Source organism: Oncorhynchus masou, chromosome 16 (assembly GCF_036934945.1).
Source record: "Oncorhynchus masou masou isolate Uvic2021 chromosome 16, UVic_Omas_1.1, whole genome shotgun sequence".
NCBI classification, from domain to species: domain Eukaryota; kingdom Metazoa; phylum Chordata; class Actinopteri; order Salmoniformes; family Salmonidae; genus Oncorhynchus; species Oncorhynchus masou.
This window is the reverse complement of record NC_088227.1, coordinates 46322298-46346561: the sequence shown is the minus strand read 5'-3', so window position 1 is coordinate 46346561 and position 24264 is coordinate 46322298. Positions and strand designations below refer to the sequence as shown.

The window sequence follows — 24264 nt, the reverse complement described above, 5'->3', positions numbered from 1 at the left end:
GGGGGCTGACAGACCGACCGACCACCAGCGGGCTGACAGACAGACCGACCGACCACCAGCGGGCTGACAGACCGACCGACCGACCACCTGCGGGCTGACAGACCGACCGACCGACCACCAGCGGGCTGACAGACCGACCGACCGACCACCAGCGGGCTGACAGACCGACCGACCACCAGCGGGCTGACAGACCGACCACCAGCGGGCTGACAGACCGACCACCAGCGGGCTGACAGACCGACCGACCGACCACCAGCGGGCTGACAGACCGACAAACCGACCACCAGGGGGCTGACAGACCGACCGACTGACCACCAGCAGGCTGGCGGACCAACCACCAGCAGGCTGGCAGAACAGACCACCAGCGGGCTGACAGACCGACCGACCGACCACCAGAGGGCTGACAGACCGACCGACCGACCACCAGGGGGCTGACAGACCGACCGACCGACCACCAGGGGGCTGACAGACAGACCGACCGACCGACCACCAGCGGGCTGACAGACCGACCGACCGACCACCTGCGGGCTGACAGACCGACCGACCGACCACCAGCGGGCTGACAGACCGACCGACCGACCACCAGCGGGCTGACAGACCGGCCGACCACCAGCGGGCTGACAGACCGACCGACCACCAGCGGGCTGACAGACCGACCGACCGACCACCAGCGGGCTGACAGACCGACCGACCGACCACCAGCGGGCTGACAGACCGACCGACCGACCACCAGCGGGCTGACAGACCGACCGACCGACCACCAGGGGGCTGACAGACCGACCGACCGACCACCAGCGGGCTGACAGACCGACCGACCGACCACCAGCGGGCTGACAGACCGACCACCAGCGGGCTGACAGACCGACCACCAGCGGGCTGACAGACCGACCGACCGACCACCAGCGGGCTGACAGACCGACCACCAGCGGGCTGACAGACCGACCACCAGCGGGCTGACAGACCGACCGACCAACAGCGGGCTGACAGACCGACAAACCGACCACAAGGGGGCTGACAGACCGACCGACTGACCACCAGCAGGCTGGCGGACCGACCACCAGCGGGCTGACAGACCGACCGACCGACCACCAGCGGGCTGACAGACCGCCCGACCACCAGGGGGCTGACAGACCGACCGACCGACCACCAGCGGGCTGACAGACCGACCGACCACCAGCGGGCTGACAGACCGACCACCAGCGGGCTGACAGACCGACCGACCGAACACCAGCGGGCTGACAGACCGACCGACCGACCACCAGCGGGCTGACAGACCGACCGACCGACCACCAGCGGGCTGACAGACCGACCACCAGCGGGCTGACAGACCGACCGACCACCAGCGGGCTGACAGACCGACCGACCGACCACCAGGGGGCTGACAGACAGACCGACCACCAGCGGGCTGACAGACCGACCGACCGAACACCAGCGGGCTGACAGACCGACCGACCACCAGCGGGCTGACAGACCGATCGACCGACCACCAGCGGGCTGACAGACCGACCACCAGCGGGCTGGCAGACCGACAGACCGACCACCAGCGGGCTGGCAGACCGACAGACCGACCACCAGCGGGCTGGCAGACCGACAGACCACCAGCAGGCTGGCAGACCGACAGACCACCAGCAGGCTGGCAGACCGACCGACCACCAGCAGGCTGGCAGACCGACCGACCACCAGCAGGCTGGCAGACCGACCGACCACCAGCAGGCTGACAGAAAGACCGACCACTACTATAACCAGTCACTACCACTACTATAACCAGACACTACCACTACTATAACCAGTCACTACCACTACTATAACCAGTCACTACCACTACTATAACCAGTCACTACCACTACTATAACCAGTCACTACCACTACTATAACCAGTCACTACCACTACTATAACCAGTCACTACCACTACTATAACCAGTCACTACCACTACTATAACCAGTCACTACCACTACTATAACCAGTCACTACCACTACTATAACCAGTCACTACCACTACTATAACCAGTCACTACCACTACTATAACCAGTCACTACCACTTCTATAACCAGTCACTACCACTTCTATAACCAGTCACTACCACTACTATAACCAGTCACTACCACTACTATAACCAGTCACTACCACTACTATAACCAGTCACTACCACTACTATAACCAGTCACTACCACTACTACAACCAGTCACTACCACTACTATAACCAGACACTACCACTACTATAACCAGTCACTACCACTACTATAACCAGTCACTACCACTACTATAACCAGTCACTACCACTACTATAACCAGTCACTACCACTACTACTATAACCAGTCACTACCACTACTATAACCAGTCACTACCACTACTATAACTATAACCAGTCACTACCACTACTATAACCAGTCACTACCACTACTATAACCAGTCACTACCACTACTATAAGCAGACACTACCACTACTATAACCAGTCACTACTATAACTATAACCAGTCACTACCACTACTATAACCAGACACTACCACTACTATAACCAGTCACCACCACTACTATAACCAGTCACCACCACTACTATAACCAGACTCTACCACTACTATAACCAGACACTACCACTACTATAACCAGTAACTAACACTACTATAACCAGTCACTACCACTACTATAACCAGTCACTACCACTACTATAACCAGTCACTACCATTACTATAACCAGTCACTACCACTACTATAACTATAACCAGTCACTACCACTACTATAACCAGTCACTACCACTACTATAACCAGTCACTACCATTACTATAACCAGTCACTACCACTACTATAACTATAACCAGTCACTACCACTACTATAACTATAACCAGTCACTACCACTACTATAAATATAACCAGTCACTACCACTACTATAACCAGTCACTACTATAACTATAACCAGTCACTACCACTACTATAACCAGTCACTACCACTCCTATAACCAGTCACTACCACTACTATAAATATAACCAGTCACTACTATAACTATAACCAGTCACTACCACTACTATAACCAGTCACTACCACTACTATAACCAGTCACTACCACTACTATAACCAGTCACTACCACTCCTATAACCAGTCACTACCACTACTATAACCAGTCACTACTATAACTATAACCAGTCACTACCACTACTATAACCAGTCACTACCACTACTATAACCAGTCACTACTATAACTATAACCAGTCACTACCACTACTATAACTATAACCAGTCACTACCACTACTATAACTATAACCAGTCACTACCACTACTATAACCAGTCACTACCACTACTATAACCAGTCACTACCACTACTATAAGCAGACACTACCACTACTATAACCAGTCACTACTATAACTATAACCAGTCACTACCACTACTATAACCAGACACTACCACTACTATAACCAGTCACCACCACTACTATAACCAGTCACCACCACTACTATAACCAGACTCTACCACTACTATAACCAGACACTACCACTACTATAACCAGTAACTAACACTACTATAACCAGTCACTACCACTACTATAACCAGTCACTACCACTACTATAACCAGTCACTACCATTACTATAACCAGTCACTACCACTACTATAACTATAACCAGTCACTACCACTACTATAACCAGTCACTACCACTACTATAACCAGTCACTACCATTACTATAACCAGTCACTACCACTACTATAACTATAACCAGTCACTACCACTACTATAACTATAACCAGTCACTACCACTACTATAAATATAACCAGTCACTACCACTACTATAACCAGTCACTACTATAACTATAACCAGTCACTACCACTACTATAACCAGTCACTACCACTCCTATAACCAGTCACTACCACTACTATAAATATAACCAGTCACTACTATAACTATAACCAGTCACTACCACTACTATAACCAGTCACTACCACTACTATAACCAGTCACTACCACTACTATAACCAGTCACTACCACTCCTATAACCAGTCACTACCACTACTATAACCAGTCACTACTATAACTATAACCAGTCACTACCACTACTATAACCAGTCACTACCACTACTATAACCAGTCACTACTATAACTATAACCAGTCACTACCACTACTATAACTATAACCAGTCACTACCACTACTATAACTATAACCAGTCACTACCACTACTATAACTATAACCAGTCACTACCACTACTATAACCAGTCACTACTATAACTATAACCAGTCACTACCACTACTATAACTATAACCAGTCACTACCACTACTATAACTATAACCAGTCACTACCACTACTATAACCAGTCACTACTATAACTATAACCAGTCACTACCACTACTATAACTATAACCAGTCACTACCACTACTATAACTATAACCAGTCACTACCACTACTATAACTATAACCAGTCACTACCACTACTATAACTATAACCAGTCACTACCACTACTATAACTATAACCAGTCAAAACCACTACTTCTTATTCTGTTGTTGGGCTGGGCAACTGTTTGATTTGATTGTTATTAAAATTATTTATTGGTTTAATTTCATATTTAATGTGCATTGTGTTAATTGTTGTATTACAGGGTTCATTTAAAAAATCTGTCTCAGTTTAAATAAAGGTTCTGGGTCTCCCCTGCAGAACACCTTCCCTCGCCAGGTAGATAAATAAATACCTGTGGGTCTCCCTTCCAGAACAGCTTCCTTAGCCAAGTTGCGTGTACTGCGCTAGCAGAAACCACACCCCCTCCTGGGCGAGGGAGCCGATTGGCCAGTTTGGAGATGGACAGGACATTCTGACTGGTTAGAACGGGTTCCAGAGCGGCCAGGGGGTCCGACACCTCGTCGGTCATCTTACGGTAGTCCAGCCCTGAGAGAACATATAACGTTACCATAACAGAGGAAACAGATATCTAACGTGCATTTACAGTTAAAATGACATATAGAATATAGACACTACCACACAAAAGGTTGATAAACAGAGTCCAGTCTCTGTTAGACAGAGGAGGCTGCATGATAAACAGAGTCCAGTCTCTGTTAGACAGAGGAGGCTGCATGATAAACAGAGTCCAGTCTCTGTTAGACAGAGGAGGCTGCATGATAAACAGAGTCCAGTCTCTGTTAGACAGAGGAGGCTGCATGATAAACAGAGTCCAGTCTCTGTTAGACAGAGGAGGCTGCATGATAAACAGAGTCCAGTCTCTGTTAGACAGAGGAGGCTGCTTGATAAACAGAGTCCAGTCTCTGTTAGACAGAGGAGGCTGTATGATAAACAGAGGAGGCTGCATGATAAACAGAGTCCAGTCTCTGTTAGACAGAGGAGGCTGCATGATAAACAGAGTCCAGTCTCTGTTAGACAGAGGAGGCTGCATGATAAACAGAGTCCAGTCTCTGTTAGACAGAGGAGGCTGCATGATAAACAGAGTCCAGTCTCTGTTAGACAGAGGAGGCTGCATCCATATACAACAAGTCACCATAATCAATTACAGAGAGAAAAGTGGCCTGAACAAGCTTCTTTCCAGTCATAAGCGGGAAGCCTTATTACGAAAATAAAAACCCAATTTCAATGTCAGCTTGTCACAAGATTATCCACATGAACTTTAAAGGACAACTTGTCATCCAACCAGATACCGAGGTATTTGTAGGATGACACGTTTTCAATGGATGAGCCACCAGATGTGACAATGCTAACCTTCTCTGGCAGAGTTCTAGCTCTGGTAAAGGTCATGCATTTAGTTGTTTGTACATTCAAGACCAGTTTGAGACCGTAAAGGGAGGCCGACAGTGACTGACACGCAGTCTGGAGCTCTTCAACAGCCTGAACCAGAGAAGGAATTACATAAAGAGATGACTGTGTCATCTGTATATAGATGGATCTTTGCTGGTTGCATCCCAGTTCCCAAATCATTAATACAAATTGAGAACAACACAGGAGCTAAAATGGAACCCTGGGGGACACCTTTATTAATCTCTAGAAAGCCAGACTTGTGATTGTCAGTATATGACACATTGTGTTCGGTCAGAAAGATTAGTTCCTAAACTAATTTACTGCCCCTTCACTGAGACCCAATGTTTCTGAGTCTAGCTAGCAACAATTCATGGTCAACTGAATCAAAGGCCTTTGTTAAATACACAAATGGAGACGCACAATGTTGCTTTATATCAAGTGCGTTAATGTTGTCATTTGCCACACTGACATAGCTGCAGGTGTGGTGCTGTTCAGGTCACCAGCCGCCACTGGTGTGTGTGGTAGAAGGACTGGTGTTACGAGGGACAGGAGGGGAGGAAGTGATGCGTGCAAATACTGTTGACAACTTCCTGTCGAGTTCAGAACACACGGGTGACACACACACACACACACACACACACACGCACACGCACACGCACACGCACACGCACACATCATAGAGCCCTGGTCTAAAGTAGTGCCCTGAATAGGGTGTCATAGAGCCCTGGTCTAATGTAGTGCCCTGCATAGGGAATAGGGTGTCATAGAGCCCTGGTCTAAAGTAGTGCCCTGATTAGGGAATAGGGTGTCATAGAGCCCTGGTCTAAAGTAGTGCCCTGCATAGGGAATAGGGTGTCATAGAGCCCTGGTCTAAAGTAGTGCCCTGCATAGGGAATAGGGTGTCATAGAGCCCTGGTCTAAAGTAGTGCCCTGCATAGGGAATAGGGTGCCATAGAGCCCTGGTCTAAAGTAGTGCCCTGATTAGGGAATAGGGTGTCATAGAGCCCTGGTCTAAAGTAGTGCCCTGCATAGGGAATAGGGTGTCATAGAGCCCTGGTCTAATGTAGTGCCCTGGATAGGGAATAGGGTGTCATAGAGCCCTGGTCTAAAGTAGTGCCCTGATTAGGGAATAGGGTGTCATAGAGCCCTGGTCTAAAGTAGTGCCCTGATTAGGGAATAGGGTGTCATAGAGCCCTGGTCTAAAGTAGTGCACTATATAGGGAATAGGGTGTCATAGAGCCCTGGTCTAAAGTAGTGCACTACATAGGGAATAGGGTGTCATAGAGCCCTGGTCTAAAGAAGTGCCCTGCATAGGGAATAGGGTGTCATAGAGCCCTGGTCTAAAGTAGTGCCCTGCATAGGGAATAGGGTGTCATAGAGCCCTGGTCTAAAGTAGTGCCCTGCATAGGGAATAGGGTGTCATAGAGCCCTGGTCTAAAGTAGTGCCCTGCATAGGGAATAGGGTGTCATAGAGCCCTGGTCTAAAGTAGTGCCCTGATTAGGGAATAGGGTGTCATAGAGCCCTGGTCTAAAGTAGTGCCCTGCATAGGGAATAGGGTACCATAGAGCCCTGGTCTAAAGTAGTGCCCTGATTAGGGAATAGGGTGTCATAGAGCCCTGGTCTAAAGTAGTGCCCTGCATAGGGAATAGGGTGCCATAGAGCCCTAGTCTAAAGCAGTGCCCTGCATAGGGAATAGGGTGTCATAGAGCCCTGGTCTAAAGTAGTGCCCTGATTAGGGAATAGGGTGTCATAGAGACCTGGTCTAAAGTAGTGCACTATATAGGGAATAGGGTGTCATAGAGCCCTGGTCTAAAGTAGTGCCCTGATTAGGGAATAGGGTGTCATAGAGCCCTGGTCTAAAGTAGTGCCCTGCATAGGTAATAGGGTGTCATAGAGCCCTGGTCTAAAGTAGTGCCCTGCATAGGGAATAGGGTGTCATAGAGCCCTGGTCTAATGTAGTGCCCTGCATAGGGAATAGGGTGTCATAGAGCCCTGGTCTAAAGTAGTGCCCTGCATAGGGAATAGGGTGTCATAGAGCCCTGGTCTAAAGTAGTGCCCTACATAGGGAATAGGGTGTCATAGAGCCCTGGTCTAAAGTAGTGCCCTGCATAGGTAATAGGGTGTCATAGAGCCCTGGTCTAAAGTAGTGCCCTGCATAGGGAATAGGGTGCCATAGAGCCCTGGTCTAAAGTAGTGCCCTGCATAGGGAATAGGGTGTCATAGAGCCCTGGTCTAAAGTAGTGCCCTGATTAGGGATTAGGGTGTCATAGAGCCCTGGTCTAAAGCAGTGATGTCCCTGGTTGTTTCCTTACCGGTAGTGATGTCCCTAGCTGTTTCCTTACCGGTAGTGATGTCCCTGGTTGTTTCCTTACCGGTAGTGATGTCCCTGGTTGTTTCCTTACCGGTAGTGATGTCCCTAGCTGTTTCCTTACCGGTAGTGATGTCCCTGGTTGTTTCCTTACCGGTAGTGATGTCCCTGGCAGTGTCCTTACCGGTAGTGATGTCCCTGGTTGTTTCCTTACCGGTAGTGATGTCCCTGGTTGTTTCCTTACCGGTGGTGATGTCCCTAGCTGTTTCCTTACCGGTAGTGATGTCCCTGGTTGTTTCCTTACCGGTAGTGATGTCCCTGGTTGTTTCCTTACCGGTAGTGATGTCCCTAGCTGTTTCCTTACCGGTAGTGATGTCCCTAGCTGTTTCCTTACTGGTAGTGATGTCCCTGGTTGTTTCCTTACCGGTAGTGATGTCCCTAGCTGTTTCCTTACCGGTAGTGATGTCCCTGGTTGTTTCCTTACCGGTAGTGATGTCCCTGGTTGTTTCCTTACCGGTAGTGATGTCCCTGGTTGTTTCCTTACCGGTAGTGATGTCCCTAGCTGTTTCCTTACCGGTAGTGATGTCCCTAGCTGTTTCCTTACCGGTAGTGATGTCCCTAGCTGTTTCCTTACCGGTAGTGATGTCCCTAGCTGTTTCCTTACCGGTAGTGATGTCCCTGGTTGTTTCCTTACCGGTAGTGATGTCCCTAGCTGTTTCCTTACCGGTAGTGATGTCCCTAGCTGTTTCCTTACCGGTAGTGATGTCCCTAGCTGTTTCCTTACCGGTAGTGATGTCCCTAGCTGTTTCCTTACCGGTAGTGATGTCCCTAGCTGTTTCCTTACCGGTAGTGATGTCCCTGGTTGTTTCCTTACCGGTAGTGATGTCCCTGGCTGTTTCCTTACCGGTAGTGATGTCCCTAGCTGTTTCCTTACCGGTAGTGATGTCCCTAGCTGTTTCCTTACCGGTAGTGATGTCCCTAGCTGTTTCCTTACCGGTAGTGATGTCCCTGGTTGTTTCCTTACCGGTAGTGATGTCCCTAGCTGTTTCCTTACCGGTAGTGATGTCCCTGGTTGTTTCCTTACCGGTAGTGATGTCCCTGGTTGTTTCCTTACCGGTAGTGATGTCCCTGGCTGTTTCCTTACCGGTAGTGATGTCCCTAGCTGTTTCCTTACCGGTAGTGATGTCCCTAGCTGTTTCCTTACCGGTAGTGATGTCCCTAGCTGTTTCCTTACCGGTAGTGATGTCCCTGGCTGTTTCCTTACCGGTAGTGATGTCCCTAGCTGTTTCCTTACCGGTAGTGATGTCCCTAGCTGTTTCCTTACCGGTAGTGATGTCCCTAGCTGTTTCCTTACCGGTAGTGACGGAGCGGAGCTTCTTGAGCAGTTTGATGTGAGTGTCAGGGGTGATGACAGAAGAGCAGTACGATCCACAACACTCCTCCAACAGGGTATAGTAATACAACAGCCTAGAAAGGAGAGGAGAATCAGGGAGAGATGAGAATCAGAGAGAGGAGAATATAGGAGATGAGAATCCGAGAGAGGAGAATATAGGAGAGGAGAATGAGGGAGAGGAGAATCAGAGAGAGGAGAGGAGAATCAGAGAGAGGAGAATAAGAGAGAGGAGAATCAGGGAGAGGAGAGGAGAATCAGGGAGAGGAGAGGACAATCAGGGAGAGGAGAGGACAATCAGGGAGAGGAGAGGACAATCAGAGAGAGGAGAGGAGAATCAGAGAGAGGAGAGGACAATCAGAGAGAGGAGAATAAGAGAGAGGAGAATCAGAGAGAGGAGAATCAGAGAGAGGAGAGGAGAATCAGAGAGAGGAGAGGAGAATCAGAGAGAGGAGAATCAGGGAGAGGAGAGGAGAATCAGGGAGAGGAGAGGAGAATCAGAGAGAGAAGAATCAGAGAGAGGAGAATCAGAGAGAGGAGAATCAGAGAGAGGAGAGGAGAATCAGGGAGAGGAGAATCAGGGAGAGGAGAGGAGAATCAGGGAGAGGAGAGGAGAATCAGAGAGAGGAGAGGAGAATCAGAGAGAGGAGAGGAGAATCAGAGAGAGGAGAGGAGAATCAGAGAGAGGAGAGGAGAATCAGAGAGAGGAGAGGACAATCAGAGAGAGGAGAGGACAATCAGAGAGAGGAGAGGACAATCAGAGAGAGGAAAGGACAATCAGGGAGAGGAGAGGAGAATCAGAGAGAGGAGAGGAGAATCAGAGAGAGGAGAGGAGAATCAGAGAGAGGAGAATCAGAGAGAGGAGAGGAGAATCAGAGAGAGGAAAGGAGAATCAGAGAGAGGAGAGGAGAATCAGAGAGAGGAGAGGAGAATCAGAGAGAGGAGAGGAGAATCAGAGAGAGGAGAGGAGAATCAGGGAGAGGAGAGGAGAATCAGAGAGAGGAGAGGAGAATCAGAGAGAGGAGAGGAGAATCAGAGAGAGGAGAGGAGAATCAGAGAGAGGAGAATCAGGGAGAGGAGAGGAGAATCAGAGAGAGGAGAGGACAATCAGAGAGAGGAGAGGACAATCAGAGAGAGGAGAGGACAATCAGGGAGAGGAGAGGAGAATCAGAGAGAGGAGAGGAGAATCAGAGAGAGGAGAGGAGAATCAGAGAGAGGAGAATCAGAGAGAGGAGAATGAGGGAGAGGAGAATGAGAGAGAGGAGAATGAGGGAGAGGAGAGGAGAATCAGAGAGAGGAGAGGAGAATCAGAGAGAGGAGAGGAGAATCAGAGAGAGGAGAGGAGAATCAGAGAGAGGAGAGGAGAATGAGGGAGAGGAAAATGAGGGAGAGGAAAATGAGGGAGAGGAAAATGAGGGAGAGGAAAATCAGGGAGAGGAAAATCAGGGAGAGGAGAAGATGGAATCAGGGAGAGGAGAGGAAGGAATCAGGGAGAGGGGAAGAGGGAATCAGGGAGAGGAGAGGAGGGAATCAGGGAGAGGAGAGGAGGGAATCAGGGAGAGGAGAAGAGGGAATCAGGGAGAGGAGAGGAGGGAATCAGGGAGAGGAGAAGATGAAATCAGGGAGAGGAGAGGAGGGAATCAGGGAGAGGAGAAGAGGGAATCAGGGAGAGGAGAGGGGGAATCAGGGAGAGGAGAGGGGGAATCAGGGAGAGGAGAGGGGGAATCAGGGAGAGGAGAAGAGGGAATCAGGGAGAGGAGAAGAGGGAATCAGGGAGAGGAGAAGAGGGAATCAGGGAGAGGAGAAGAGGGAATCAGGGAGAGGAGAGGGGGAATCAGGGAGAGGAGAGGAGGGAATCAGGGAGAGGAGAAGAGGGAATCAGGGAGAGGAGAAGAGGGAATCAGGGAGAGGAGAGGGGGAATCAGGGAGAGGAGATGAGGGAATCAGGGAGAGGAGAAGAGGGAATCAGGGAGAGGAGAGGAGGGAATCAGGGAGAGGAGAGGAGGGAATCAGGGAGAGGGGAAGAGGGAATCAGGGAGAGGAGAGGGGGAATCAGGGAGAGGAGAGGGGGAATCAGGGAGAGGAGAGGAGGGAATCAGGGAGAGGAGAGGAGGGAATCAGGGAGAGGGAATCAGGGAGAGGGGAAGAGGGAATCAGGGAGAGGAGAGGGGGAATCAGGGAGAGGAGAGGGGGAATCAGGGAGAGGAGAGGAGGGAATCAGGGAGAGGAGAGGGGGAATCAGGGAGAGGAGAGGAGGGAATCAGGGAGAGGAGGGAATCAGGGAGAGGAGAGGAGAAGAGGGAATCAGGGAGAGGAGAAGAGGGAATCAGGGAGAGGAGAAGAGGGAATCAGGGAGAGGAGAAGATGGAATCAGGGAGAAGAGGGAATCAGGGAGAGGAGAAGATGGAATCAGGGAGAGGAGAGGAGGGAATCAGGGAGAGGAGAAGAGGGAATCAGGGAGAGGAGAAGAGGGAATCAGGGAGAGGAGAGGGGGAATCAGGGAGAGGAGAGGAGGGAATCAGGGAGAGGAGAGGGGGAATCAGGGAGAGGAGAGGAGGGAATCAGGGAGAGGAGAGGGGGAATCAGGGAGAGGGGAAGAGGGAATCAGGGAGAGGGAAGAGGGAATCAGGGAGAGGAGAGGGGGAATCAGGGAGAGGAGAGGGGGAATCAGGGAGAGGAGAGGAGGGAATCAGGGAGAGGAGAGGGGGAATCAGGGAGAGGAGAGGAGGGAATCAGGGAGAGGAGAGGAGGGAATCAGGGAGAGGGGAAGAGGGAATCAGGGAGAGGAGAGGAGGGAATCAGGGAGAGGAGAGGAGGGAATCAGGGAGAGGGGAAGAGGGAATCAGGGAGAGGAGAAGATGGAATCAGGGAGAGGAGAAGAGGGAATCAGGGAGAGGAGAGGGGGAATCAGGGAGAGGAGAAGATGGAATCAGGGAGAGGAGAGGGGGAATCAGGGAGAGGAGAGGGGGAATCAGGGAGAGGAGAAGAGGGAATCAGGGAGAGGGGAAGAGGGAATCAGGGAGAGGAGAGGAGGGAATCAGGGAGAGGAGAGGGGGAATCAGGGAGAGGAGAAGATGGAATCAGGGAGAGGAGAGGGGGAATCAGGGAGAGGAGAAGAGGGAATCAGGGAGAGGAGAGGGGGAATCAGGGAGAGGAGAAGAGGGAATCAGGGAGAGGAGAGGGGGAATCAGGGAGAGGAGAGGAGGGAATCAGGGAGAGGAGAGGAGGGAATCAGGGAGAGGGGAAGAGGGAATCAGGGAGAGGAGAGGGGGAATCAGGGAGAGAAGAGGGGGAATCAGGGAGAGGAGAGGAGGGAATCAGGGAGAGGAGAGGGGGAATCAGGGAGAGGAGAGGGGGAATCAGGGAGAGGAGAGGAGGGAATCAGGGAGAGGAGAGGAGGGAATCAGGGAGAGGGGAAGAGGATCAACTTTAATGGATGGACATTTTAAAAGGGTTACTTCGGGATTTTGGCAATACCATTTTGATGTATCTGAGTGCAGTTTGAAGGAAATAGCTAACTAGCATTTACACAATGACTGGATGTCAATGGGGATACAATCATAGCATGCTAGCAGATACCCATAGACTTCCAGTCAATTAAATATAGCATGCTAGCAGATACCCATAGACTTCCAGTCAATTAAACATAGCATGCTAGCAGATACCCATAGACTTCCGGTCAATTAAACATAGCATGCTAGCAGATACCCATAGACTTCCGGTCAATAAAACATAGCATGCTAGCAGATACCCATAGACTTCCGGTCAATTAAACATAGCATGCTAGCAGATACCCATAGACTTCCGGTCAATTAAACATAGCATGCTAGCAGATACCCATAGACTTCCGGTCAATAAAACATTGCATGCTAGCAGATACCCATAGACTTCCGGTCGATAAAGCATAGCATGCTAGCAGATACCCATAGACTTCCGGTCAATAAAGCATAGCATGCTAGCAGATACCCATAGACTTCCAGTCATTGCTCTAACGCTAGTTAGCACTGGCTCATGTAACATCCTCCATTACAGGACAAAGAGACATCAACATGGTATTCACCATGTTCATCGGGCTCTCGGGACCGAGACAAACGGGCCACAGTGCCACAATCAGGAAGTATGCCTTTAAGGACACTGGCCAGCTGGACTTGTAGACCGTCATGGTGATGGGGACATTTTATACTAGCTCAGTCTGAGAAGAACTAGCCACGGGCCACTGCTATCCCTAATGTCAAGAATTAGCTTAATTTCAATCCCTGGATACACATACAATTCTCACCTCAATCTGATGATGTAGGACAACTGTGAAATATGGGCGGGTCCCGGGGGAGAGGATTAAGAACCACTGTGATAGACGGTGAAGAACGTGTTTGTACCTGGGCAGGTCTGTCCCTTCCACGGAGGTCAACACATATTTAGACATGTGACTGTGGAAAGACTCAGGATCTGACTTCAGAGAGTCAAATAGAGCCAAGGTGTCCACACGACCCTCGATGTCCTTGGTAGAGAGACTGAGGAGGAGGAGGAGAGGGGGAGGAGGAGGAGAAAGGTAGGGAGGAGGAGGAGGAGGAGAGGGGAGAAGGAGGAGGAGAGGGGTAGGGAGGAGGAGGAGGAGAGGGGAGAAGGAGGAGGAGAGAGGTAGGGAGGAGGAGGAGAGAGGTAGGGAGGAGGAGGAGAGAGGTAGGGAGGAGGAGGAGGAGAGGAGAGGGGGAGGAGAGAGGTAGGGAGGAGGAGGAGGAGAGGGGAGGAAGAGGAGGAGGAGAGAGGTAGGGAGGAGGAGGAGGAGAGGAAGAGACATTAGTGTAAATAGTATCATCATCAGTAGTCCACAACCAAAGAAAGAGAAAAAGACCTCTTGACAAACGTATGACCATATTAGAGACACATTTTCCCTCAGATTACACAGATACACAAACAAATCCAATGTTGATAAACTCCCATATCTATCTACTGGGTGAAATACCACAGTGATTCATCACAGCAGCAAGATGTGTGACCTGTTGCCACAAGAAAAGGGCAACCAGTGAAGAACAAACACCATTGTAAATACAACCCATATTTATGTTTATTTATTTTCCCTTTTGTACTTGAACTATTTGTACATCATTACAACACTGTATATAGACGTAATATGACATTTGTAATGTCTCTATTCCATAGGAACTTCTGTGATGTTTACTGTTGATTTGTATTGTTTATTTAACTTTTGTTTATCTACTTCACTTGCTTTGGTAATGTTAACACATGTTTCCCATGCCAATAAAGACCCTTCAATTGACATTGAGAGAGTGGCAGAGAGAGGGTGTGTGTGTGTGGTGTGGTGTGTGGTGTGAATTGGTTTGGTGTGGTGTGTGGTGTGGTTTGGTGTGGTGTGGGGTGTGTGGTGTGTGATGTGGTGGTGGTGTGGTGTGGTGTGGTTTGGTGTGTGTGGTGTGGTGTGTGGTGTGGTGGTGGTGTGGTGTGTGTGGTGTGGTGGTGTGTGGTGTGGTGTTGTGTGGTGTGGTGGTGTGTGTGGTGTGGTGGTGTGTGGTGGTGTGGTGTGTGTGGTGGTGTGTGTGGTGTTGTGTGGTGGTGTGTGTGGTGTGGTGTGGTGTGGTGTTGTGTGTGTGGTGTGGTGGTGTGTGGTGTGGTGGTGTGGGTGTGGTGTGGTGGTGTGGGTGTGGTGTGGGGGTGGTGTGTGGTGTGGTGGTGTGGTGTGTGGTGGTGTCAGAAGGTGAATTCACCAATTTGTAAGTCGCTCTGGATAAGAGCGTCTGCTAAATGACTTAAATGTAAATGTGTGGTGGTGTGGTGTGGTGTGTGGTGGTGTGGTGTGGTGGTGTGGTGTGGTGGTGTGGTGGTGTGTGGTGGTGTGGTGGTGTGGGTGTGATGGTGTGGTGGTGTGGTGGTGTGGGTGTGGTGGTGTGGGTGTGGTGGTGTGGGTGTGGGTGTGGTGGTGTGGGTGTGGTGGTGTGGGTGTGGTGGTGGTGTGGTTGTGTGGGTGTGGTGGTGGTGGTGTGGTGGTGGTGTGGTGGTGGTGGTGGTGTGGTGGTGGTGGTGGTGTGGTGGTGGTGGTGGTGTGGTGGTGGTGGTGGTGGTGTGGTGGTGGTGTGGTGTGTGGTGGTGGTGTGTGGTGGTGTGGGTGTGGTGGTGTGGGTGTGGTGGTGTGGTGGTGGTGTGGTGGTGGTGTGGTGGTGGTGTGTGGTGTGGTGGTGTGTGGTGTGGGTGTGGTGGTGTGGTGGTGTGGGTGTGGGTGTGGTGGTGGTGTGTGGTGTGGTGGTGTGGTGTGTGGTGGTGTGGTGGTGTGGCGGTGTGGTGTGGTGGTGGTGTGGTGTGTGGTGTGGTGGTGGTGTGGTGTGGTGGTGGTGGTGTGTGGTGGTGTGGGTGTGATGGTGTGGTGGTGTGGTGTGGGTGTGGTGGTGTGGGTGTGGTGGTGTGGGTGTGGTGGTGTGGGTGTGGTGGTGGTGTGGTTGTGTGGGTGTGGTGGTGGTGGTGTGGTGGTGGTGTGGTGGTGGTGTGGTGGTGGTGTGGTGGTGGTGTGGTGTGTGGTGGTGTGTGGTGTGGGTGTGGTGGTGTGGTGGTGGTGTGTGGTGTGGTGGTGTGGTGTGTGGTGGTGTGGTGTGGTGGTGTGGGTGTGGTGGTGTGGTGGTGTGGTGGTGGTGGTGTGGTGGTGTGTGGTGGTGGTGTGTGGTGGTGTGTGGTGGTGGTGTGTGGTGGTGGTGTGTGGTGGTGTGGTGGTGTGGTCGTGTGGGTGTGGTGGTGTGGTGGTGTGATGGTGTGTGGTGTGTGGTGGTGTGGTGGTGGTGTGGTGGTGTGGTGGTGGTGTGGGTGTGGTGTGGTGGTGTGGTGGTGGTGTGGGTGTGGTGGTGTGGTGTGGGTGTGGTGGTGTGGTGGTGGTGTGGTGTGGTGGTGTGTGGTGTGGTGGTGGTGGTGTGGTGGTGTGGTGGTGGTGGTGTGGTGGTCTGGTGGTGTGGTGGTGTGTGGTGGTGTGGGTGTGGTGGTGGTGTGTGGTGTGGTGGTGTTATGGTGTGGTGTGGTGGTGTGTGGTGGTGTGGTGGTGGTGGTGTGGGTGTGGTGGTGTGGTGTGTGGTGGTGTGGTGGTGTGGTCGTGTGGTGGTGTGGGTGTGGTGGTGTGGTGGTGTGGTGTGGTGGTGTGGTGGTGGTGTGGGTGTGGTGGTGGTGTGGTGTGGGTGTGGTGGTGTGGTGGTGTGGGTGTGGTGGTGTGGTGGTGGTGTGGGTGGTGGTGGTGGTGGTGTGGATGTGGTGGTGTGGTGTGGTGGTGGTGTGGGTGTGGTGGTGGTGTGGGTGTGGTGGTGGTGTGGTGTGGTGGTGGTGTGGTGTGGTGGTGTGGTGTGGTGGTGTGGTGGTCTGGTGGTGTAGTGTGGTGGTAGTGTGGTGGTGTGGTAGTGTGGTAGTGTGGTAGTGTGGTGGTGGTGTGGTGGTGGTGTGGTGTGGTGGTGGTGTGGTAGTGTGGTGGTGGTGTGGTGGTGGTGTGGTGTGGTGGTGGTGTGGTGGTGGTGTGGTGTGGTGGTGGTGTGGTGTGTGGTGGTGGTGTGGTGGTGTGTGGTGGTGGTGTGGTGGTGGTGGTGTGGTGGTGTGGTGGTGTGGTGTGGTGGTGTGGTGTGGTGGTGGTGGTGTGGTGGTGTGGTGGTGTGGTGGTGTGGTGTGGTGGTGTGGTGGTGTGGTGTGGTGGTGTGGTGGTGTGTGGTGGTGTGGTGTGGTGTGGTGTTGTGGCGGTGTGGTGGTGGTGTGGTGGTGGTGTGGTCTGGTGGTGTGGTGGTGGTGTGGTGGTGTGGTGTGGTGGTGTGGTGTGGTGGTGGTGTGGTGTGGTGTTGTGGCGGTGTGGTTGTGTGGTGTGGTGGTGTGGTTGTGTGGTGTGGTGGTGTGGTGTGGTGGTGTGGTGTGGTGTGGTGGTGGTGTGGTGGTGTGGTGTTGTGGCGGTGTGGTTGTGTGGTGTGGTGGTGTGGTGTGTGGTGTGGTGGTGTGGTGTGGTGTGGTGGTGGTGTGGTGGTGTGGTGTTGTGGCGGTGTGGTTGTGTGGTGTGGTGGTGTGGTGTGTGGTGTGGTGGTGTGGTGTGGTGGTGTGGTGTGTGGTGTGGTGGTGTGGTGGTGTGGTGTGGTGGTGTGTCCTACCCGCTGTCAGTGAAGAGGAACTCCAGGTGAGTCATATAGACGTCCCAGAGGGGAATGCTGTAGCGCTGGGCGAGAGACAGACTGATCCTCCACACGTTGTCATCCAGGGTCCTGCAACACACACATCAAACATCGATTTCAGGAAAACCATTTTGGTAAAAATCACTTCAATTACCCGTCGGTCTCCCCCCCTCCCGACTCACTCAGTCAGACCCAGTATGGTCTGTTTCTTGTAGTGTGTGTCGGAACTGAATCGCCTTATGTCGACCCCACGTCCCAGCCCCTGCAACACCTGGGCCTGCGTCAGGTCTGTCAGACGCTCGTTATACACCTGGAGCTGGCCAATCAACTCCTCCACGTCCGCTGGCCAATCAGAATGGGCCGTCACGTGCTGGGTGACCAATCGGATCAGCTCCTTGGGGTCGGCCTGAGTAAGAAACAGATAAAATGCACCCTTCCTCAGTCACACAGCCTCTCCAGGCAAGTCACAAAAAGACATCGGGATAAATTCGTTAAAAATAAATTGTAAATATGACACCTTCATATTAGTGAATTCAGCCACATTTTTTAATTTTACCTTTATTTAACCAGGCAAGTCGGTTTAAGAACAAACTCTTATTTTCAATGACGGCCTAGGAACAGTGGGTTAACTGCCTGTTCAGGGGCAGAACGACAGATTTGTACCTTGTCAGCTCAGGGGTTTGAACTTGCAACCTTCTGGTTAACTAGTCCAACACTCTAACCACTAGGCTACCCTGCCACCCCGTGTATTCGGTAGGCCAAGCTTTGAAAAACGACAAACCTCAGATATCCCACTTCCTGTTTGGATTTCTTCTCAGGTTTTCGCCTGCCATATAAGTTCTGTTATACTCACAGACATCATTCAAACATTTTTATAAACTTCAGAGTGTTTTCTATCCAATACTAATAATAACATGCTCATTGGCATCTGGGAGGGAGTAGGAGGCAGTTCACTCTATTCATCCCAAAGTTCTTAACTGCCAAGTTAAATAAAATAATACTGTGTTTTATGGTTGTGTCTATGGAGTCAAGTTGCTTCCACTTCCACAAGATGTCCGTCTTTAGAAACGTGTTTCAGGCTTCTGCTATAAAGGAGGAGGGAATGGGAGCTTAATGAGTCAGTGGTCTGGCAGTGTCTCAGGCTCGTGACGCGCGCTCCCGACAGAGTTTGCTCTCGTTCCAGCGCTTTTCTTCAGACAATTAAATTCTCTGGTTGGAACCGTATTGATGATTTATGTTAAAAACATCCTAAAGATTGATTCCATACATTGTTTTACTTGTTTCTACAACCTGTAACGGAACTTTGAGTTTTTGTCTGGACGAAGTGCTCGCGCCTCATGAAGATGGATTATTGGGCTGAACACGCTAACAACAAGTGGCTATTTGGGCAAAAATTATGGACTTCATGGAACAAATCAGTCATTTATTGTCGAACTGAGATTCCTGGGAGTGCCTTCTGATGAAGATCATCAAAGGTAAGTGAATATTTATAGTGTTATTTCTAACTTATGTTGACTCCAACATGGCGGATATTTCTTTGGCTGGGTTGGGCTCTGAGCACCGTTCCCAGATGATGCTTTTTCCATAAAGTTTTTTTTTTTTTAAATCTGACACAGCGATTGCATTAAGGAGAAGTCTATCTTTAATTCTGTGAATAACACTTGTATATTTAACCTCTTGGAACTACCCACTAATTAGCTTAGCGCAAGGATAAAAATAAAAAATAAAAAAATAAAAATATTACTAGAAAATATTCATATTCATGGAATCACAAGTGAAATATAGTGAAACACACCTTAGCCTTTTGTTAATCACCCTGTCATCTCAGATTTTGAAATTATGCTTTACAGCCTTAGCAAGACAAGCGTTTGTGTAAGTTTATCGATAGCCTAGCATAGCATTATGTCCAGCTAGCAGCAGGAAGCTTGGTCACGAAAATCAGAAAAGCAATCAAATGAACCGTTTACCTTTGATGATCTTCAGATGTTTTCACTTACGAGACTCCCAGTTAGACAGCAAATGTTCCTTTTGTTCCATAAAGATTATTTTACATCCAAAATACCTCCGTTTGTTGGTCACATTATGTTGAGAAATCCACCAGAAATAGCGGTCACGACAACGGCAAAAAAATCCAAATTATATCCATAATATCGACAGGAACATGGCAAACATTTTTTATAATCAATCCTCAAGGGTTTTCAAATATCTATTTGATAATATATCGTCCGGGACAAATGGCTTTTCAGTAGGAGCGAGAGGAAACATGACTACCTCTGTCTTTTACGCAAGAAACACTCAGAGCCCTCAGCTGGCCACTTACGCAATATAGTTGTTTACGCTCATTCTTCAACATAAAGTCCTGAAACTACGTCTATATAGGCTGTAGACACCTTAGGGAATACGTAGAAAAATATCCTTGATATCACTTTCAATGGCCAATAGGGGTGCATAGAAACACAACGGTTTCAAAATAAGAGGCACTTCCTGATTGGATTATCCTCAGGGTTTCGCCTGCAATATCAGTTCTGTTATACTCACAGACAATATTTTGACAGTTTTGGAATCTTTAGAGTGTTTTCTATCCTAAGCTGTCAATGATATGCATATTCTAGGCATCTGGTCCTGAGAAATAGGCGGATTACTTTGGGAACGTTATTTTTCCAAAAACAAATATAGTGCCCCCAAGTTTCAAGAGGTTAATCAATGTTTATTTTGAGAATTTCTGCAAAATCACCAGATGTTTTGGAATCAAAACATTACTGCATGTAACGCGCCAATGTAAACTGAGATTGTTGGAAATAAATATACACATGAATATACACATTATCGAACAAAACATACATGTATTGTGTAACATGATGTCCTATGAGTGTCATCTGAAGAAGATCATCAAAGGTTAGTGATTAATTATATCAATATTTCTGCTTTTTGTGACTCCTATATTTGGCTGGAAAAAATGGCTGTGTGTTTTTTTGACTTGGCTCTGACCTAACAATCATATGTTGTGCTTTTGCTGTAAAGCCTTTTTGAAATCGGACACGACGGGTAGATTAACAAGAAGTTTATTTAATTTGCTGTATTGGACTTGTTCATGTGTGAAAGTGACATATTTAAAAAAAAAAATGATTTTCGCGCACTGCCTTTTCAGCGGAATGTTGTCGAGGGGTTCCGCTAGCGGACGCCTGCCCGAGAATGGATCAAATGAATTAACCTAAACAGTTGTGTTGTGACAAGGTAGGGGTGGTATACAGAAGACAGCCCTATTTGGTAAAATACCAAGTCCATATTATGGCAAGAACAGCTCAAATAAGCAATCATCATTGCTTTAAGACATGAAGGTCAGTCAATACGGAACATTTCGAGAACTCAAGTGAAGTTGCAAAAACCATCAAGCACTATGATGAAACTGGCTCTCATGAGGACCGCCACAGGAGAGGAAGACACAGAGTTACCTCTGCTGCAGAGGATAAGTTAAAAGTTACCAGCCCATAAATTGCAGCCCAAATAAATGCTTCTGAGGCCAAGTAACACACATCAACATCAACTGTTTAGAGGAGTCAAGCTGGTTGAGAAAATGCCAAGAGTGTGGAAAGCTGTCATCAAGGCAAACTTTGAAGAATCTCAAATATATTTTGATTCGACATGATCCCATATGTGTTATTTCATAGTTTTGATGTATAAACTATTATTCTACAATGAAGTCAATAGTAAAAAGAAAAACTGGAATGAGTAGGTGTCCTAACTTTTGACTGGTACTATACATCACGTCTAACTAAATACAACAACACTTTTATTTTCACCATAGCAACCTACTCTCTCTTCCCTCTCATCTTCTATTTCTCTCTCCCTCCTCCCCCATTGTTGTGTAAAACTGTCAGAATATAAAGATGTGTGAGAGCCACACAGAGCACGGCATCAAGAAAAATGAGGTGTCAGAAATACCAAATGTTTCATTGAATACTGAAAGATGTTAAATATAAACCCTACATGATCAAAAGTATGTGGACGACAACCCACTACTGGGAGGGAACAGGACCACAACCCACTACTGGGAGGGAACGGGACCACAACCCACTACTGGGAGGGAACAGGACCACAACCCACTACTGGGAGGAACGGGACCACAACCCACTACTGGGAGGGAACGGACCACAACCCACTACTGGGAGGGAACAGGACCACAACCCACTACTGGGAGGGAACGGGACCACAACCCACTACTGGGAGGGAACAGGACCACAACCCACTACTGGGAGGGAACAGGACCACAACCCACTACTGGGAGGGAACGGGACCACAACCCACTACTGGGAGGGAACAGGACCACAACCCACTACTGGGAGGAACGGGACCACAACCCACTACTGGGAGGAACGGGACCACAACCCACTACTGGGAGGAACGGGACCACAACCCACTACTGGGAGGAAACGGGACCACAACCCACTACTGGGAGGAAACAGGACCACAACCCACTACTGGGAGGGAACGGGACCACAACCCACTACTGGGAGGGAACGGGACCACAACCCACTACTGGGAGGGAACAGGACCACTACCCACTACTGGGAGGAAACAGGACCACAACCCACTACTGGGAGGGACCACAACCCACTACTGGGAGGGAACAGGACCACTACCCACTACTGGGAGGAAACAGGACCACAACCCACTACTGGGAGGAAACAGGACCACAACCCACTACTGGGAGGGAACGGGACCACAACCCACTACTGGGAGGGAACGGGACCACAACCCACTACTGGGAGGGAACAGGACCATAACCCACTACTGGGAGGGAACGGGACCACAACCCACTACTGGGAGGGAACGGGACCACAACCCACTACTGGGAGGGAACAGGACCACAACCCACTACTGGGAGGGACCACTACCCACTACTGGGAGGAAACAGGACCACAACCCACTACTGGGAGGAAACAGGACCACAACCCACTACTGGGAGGGAACGGGACCACAACCCACTACTGGGAGGGAACGGGACCACAACCCACTACTGGGAGGGAACAGGACCACAACCCACTACTGGGAGGGACCACAACCCACTACTGGGAGGGAACGGGACCACAACCCACTACTGGGAGGGAACGGGACCACAACCCACTACTGGGAGGGAACAGGACCACAACCCACTACTGGGAGGGAACAGGACCACAACCCACTACTGGGAGGGAACGGGACCACAACCTACTACTGGGAGGAAACAGGACCACAACCCACTACTGGGAGGGAACAGGACCATAACCCACTACTGGGAGGGAACGGGACCACAACCCACTACTGGGAGGGAACAGGACCACAACCCACTACTGGGAGGGAACAGGACCACAACCCACTACTGGGAGGGAACAGGACCATAACCCACTACTGGGAGGGAACGGGACCATAACCCACTACTGGGAGGGAACAGGACCACAACCCACTACTGGGAGGGAACAGGACCACAACCCACTACTGGGAGGGAACAGGACCACAACCCACTACTGGGAGGGAACGGGACCACAACCCACTACTGGGAGGGAACAGGACCACAACCCACTACTGGGAGGGAACGGGACCACAACCCACTACTGGGAGGGAACAGGACCACAACCCACTACTGGGAGGGAACAGGACCACAACCCACTACTGGGAGGGAACAGGACCACAACCCACTACTGGGAGGGAACAGGACCACAACCCACTACTGGGAGGGACCACAACCCACTACTGGGAGGGAACGGGACCACAACCCACTACTGGGAGGGAACGGGACCACAACCCACTACTGGGAGGGAACAGGACCACAACCCACTACTGGGAGGGAACAGGACCACAACCCACTACTGGGAGGGAACGGGACCACAACCCACTACTGGGAGGGAACAGGACCACAACCCACTACTGGGTGAGAACGGGAGACAAGGCAAGAAGGGCATTCTATGCCATCAAAAGGAACATAAATTTCAACATACCAATTAGGATTTGGCTAAAAATACTTGAATCAGTCATAGAGCCCATTGCCCTTTATGGTTGTGAGGTCTGGGGTCCGCTCACCAACCAAGACTTTACAAAATGGGACAAACACCAAATTGAGACTGCACGCAGAATTCAGCAAAAATATCCTCCGTGTACAACGTAGAACACCAAATAATGCATGCAGAGCAGAATTAGGCCGATACTCACTAATTATCAAAATCCAGAACAGAGCCGTTAAATTCCACAACCACCTAAAAGGAAGCGATTCCCAAACCTTCCATAACAAAGCCATCACCGACAAGCTGGCCTGGGGCTCTGTTCACAAACACAAACACACCCTACAGAGCCCCAGGACAGCAGCACAATTAGACCCAACCAAATCATGAGAAAACAAAAACATAATTACTTGACACATTGGAAAGAATTGACAAAAAAAACAGAGCAAACTAGAATGCTATTTGTCCCTAAACAGAGAGTCCACAGTGGCAGGATACCTGACCACTGTGACTGACCCAAACTAATGGAAAGCTTTGACTATGTACAGACTCAGTGAGCATAGCCTTGCTATTGAGAAAGGCCGAAGTAGAAAACAAATCCAATCTTGATAAACACCCATATCTACTGGGTGAAATTACACAGTGTGACATCACAGCAGCAAGATTTGTGACCTGTTGCCACGAGAAAAGGACAACCAGTGAAGAACAAAC

The 24264-nt window shown here is 50.0% G+C and overlaps 1 protein-coding gene across 1 annotated transcript in view; it reads right to left on the bottom strand.

Moving 5' to 3' along the window:
• The window catches only part of nbas (NBAS subunit of NRZ tethering complex), a 315206-nt gene that overhangs the window by 97247 nt on the left and 193695 nt on the right, over nucleotides 1-24264 (bottom strand). The window contains exons 41-45 of the mRNA XM_064991781.1: nucleotides 17761-17984; nucleotides 17558-17668; nucleotides 13823-13957; nucleotides 9411-9523; nucleotides 4696-4889 (exon numbers count right to left, since the gene is read on the bottom strand). Coding sequence (XP_064847853.1) covers nucleotides 4696-4889; nucleotides 9411-9523; nucleotides 13823-13957; nucleotides 17558-17668; nucleotides 17761-17984 — 777 coding nt within the window. The remainder of the gene's footprint in view (nucleotides 1-4695; nucleotides 4890-9410; nucleotides 9524-13822; nucleotides 13958-17557; nucleotides 17669-17760; nucleotides 17985-24264) is intronic.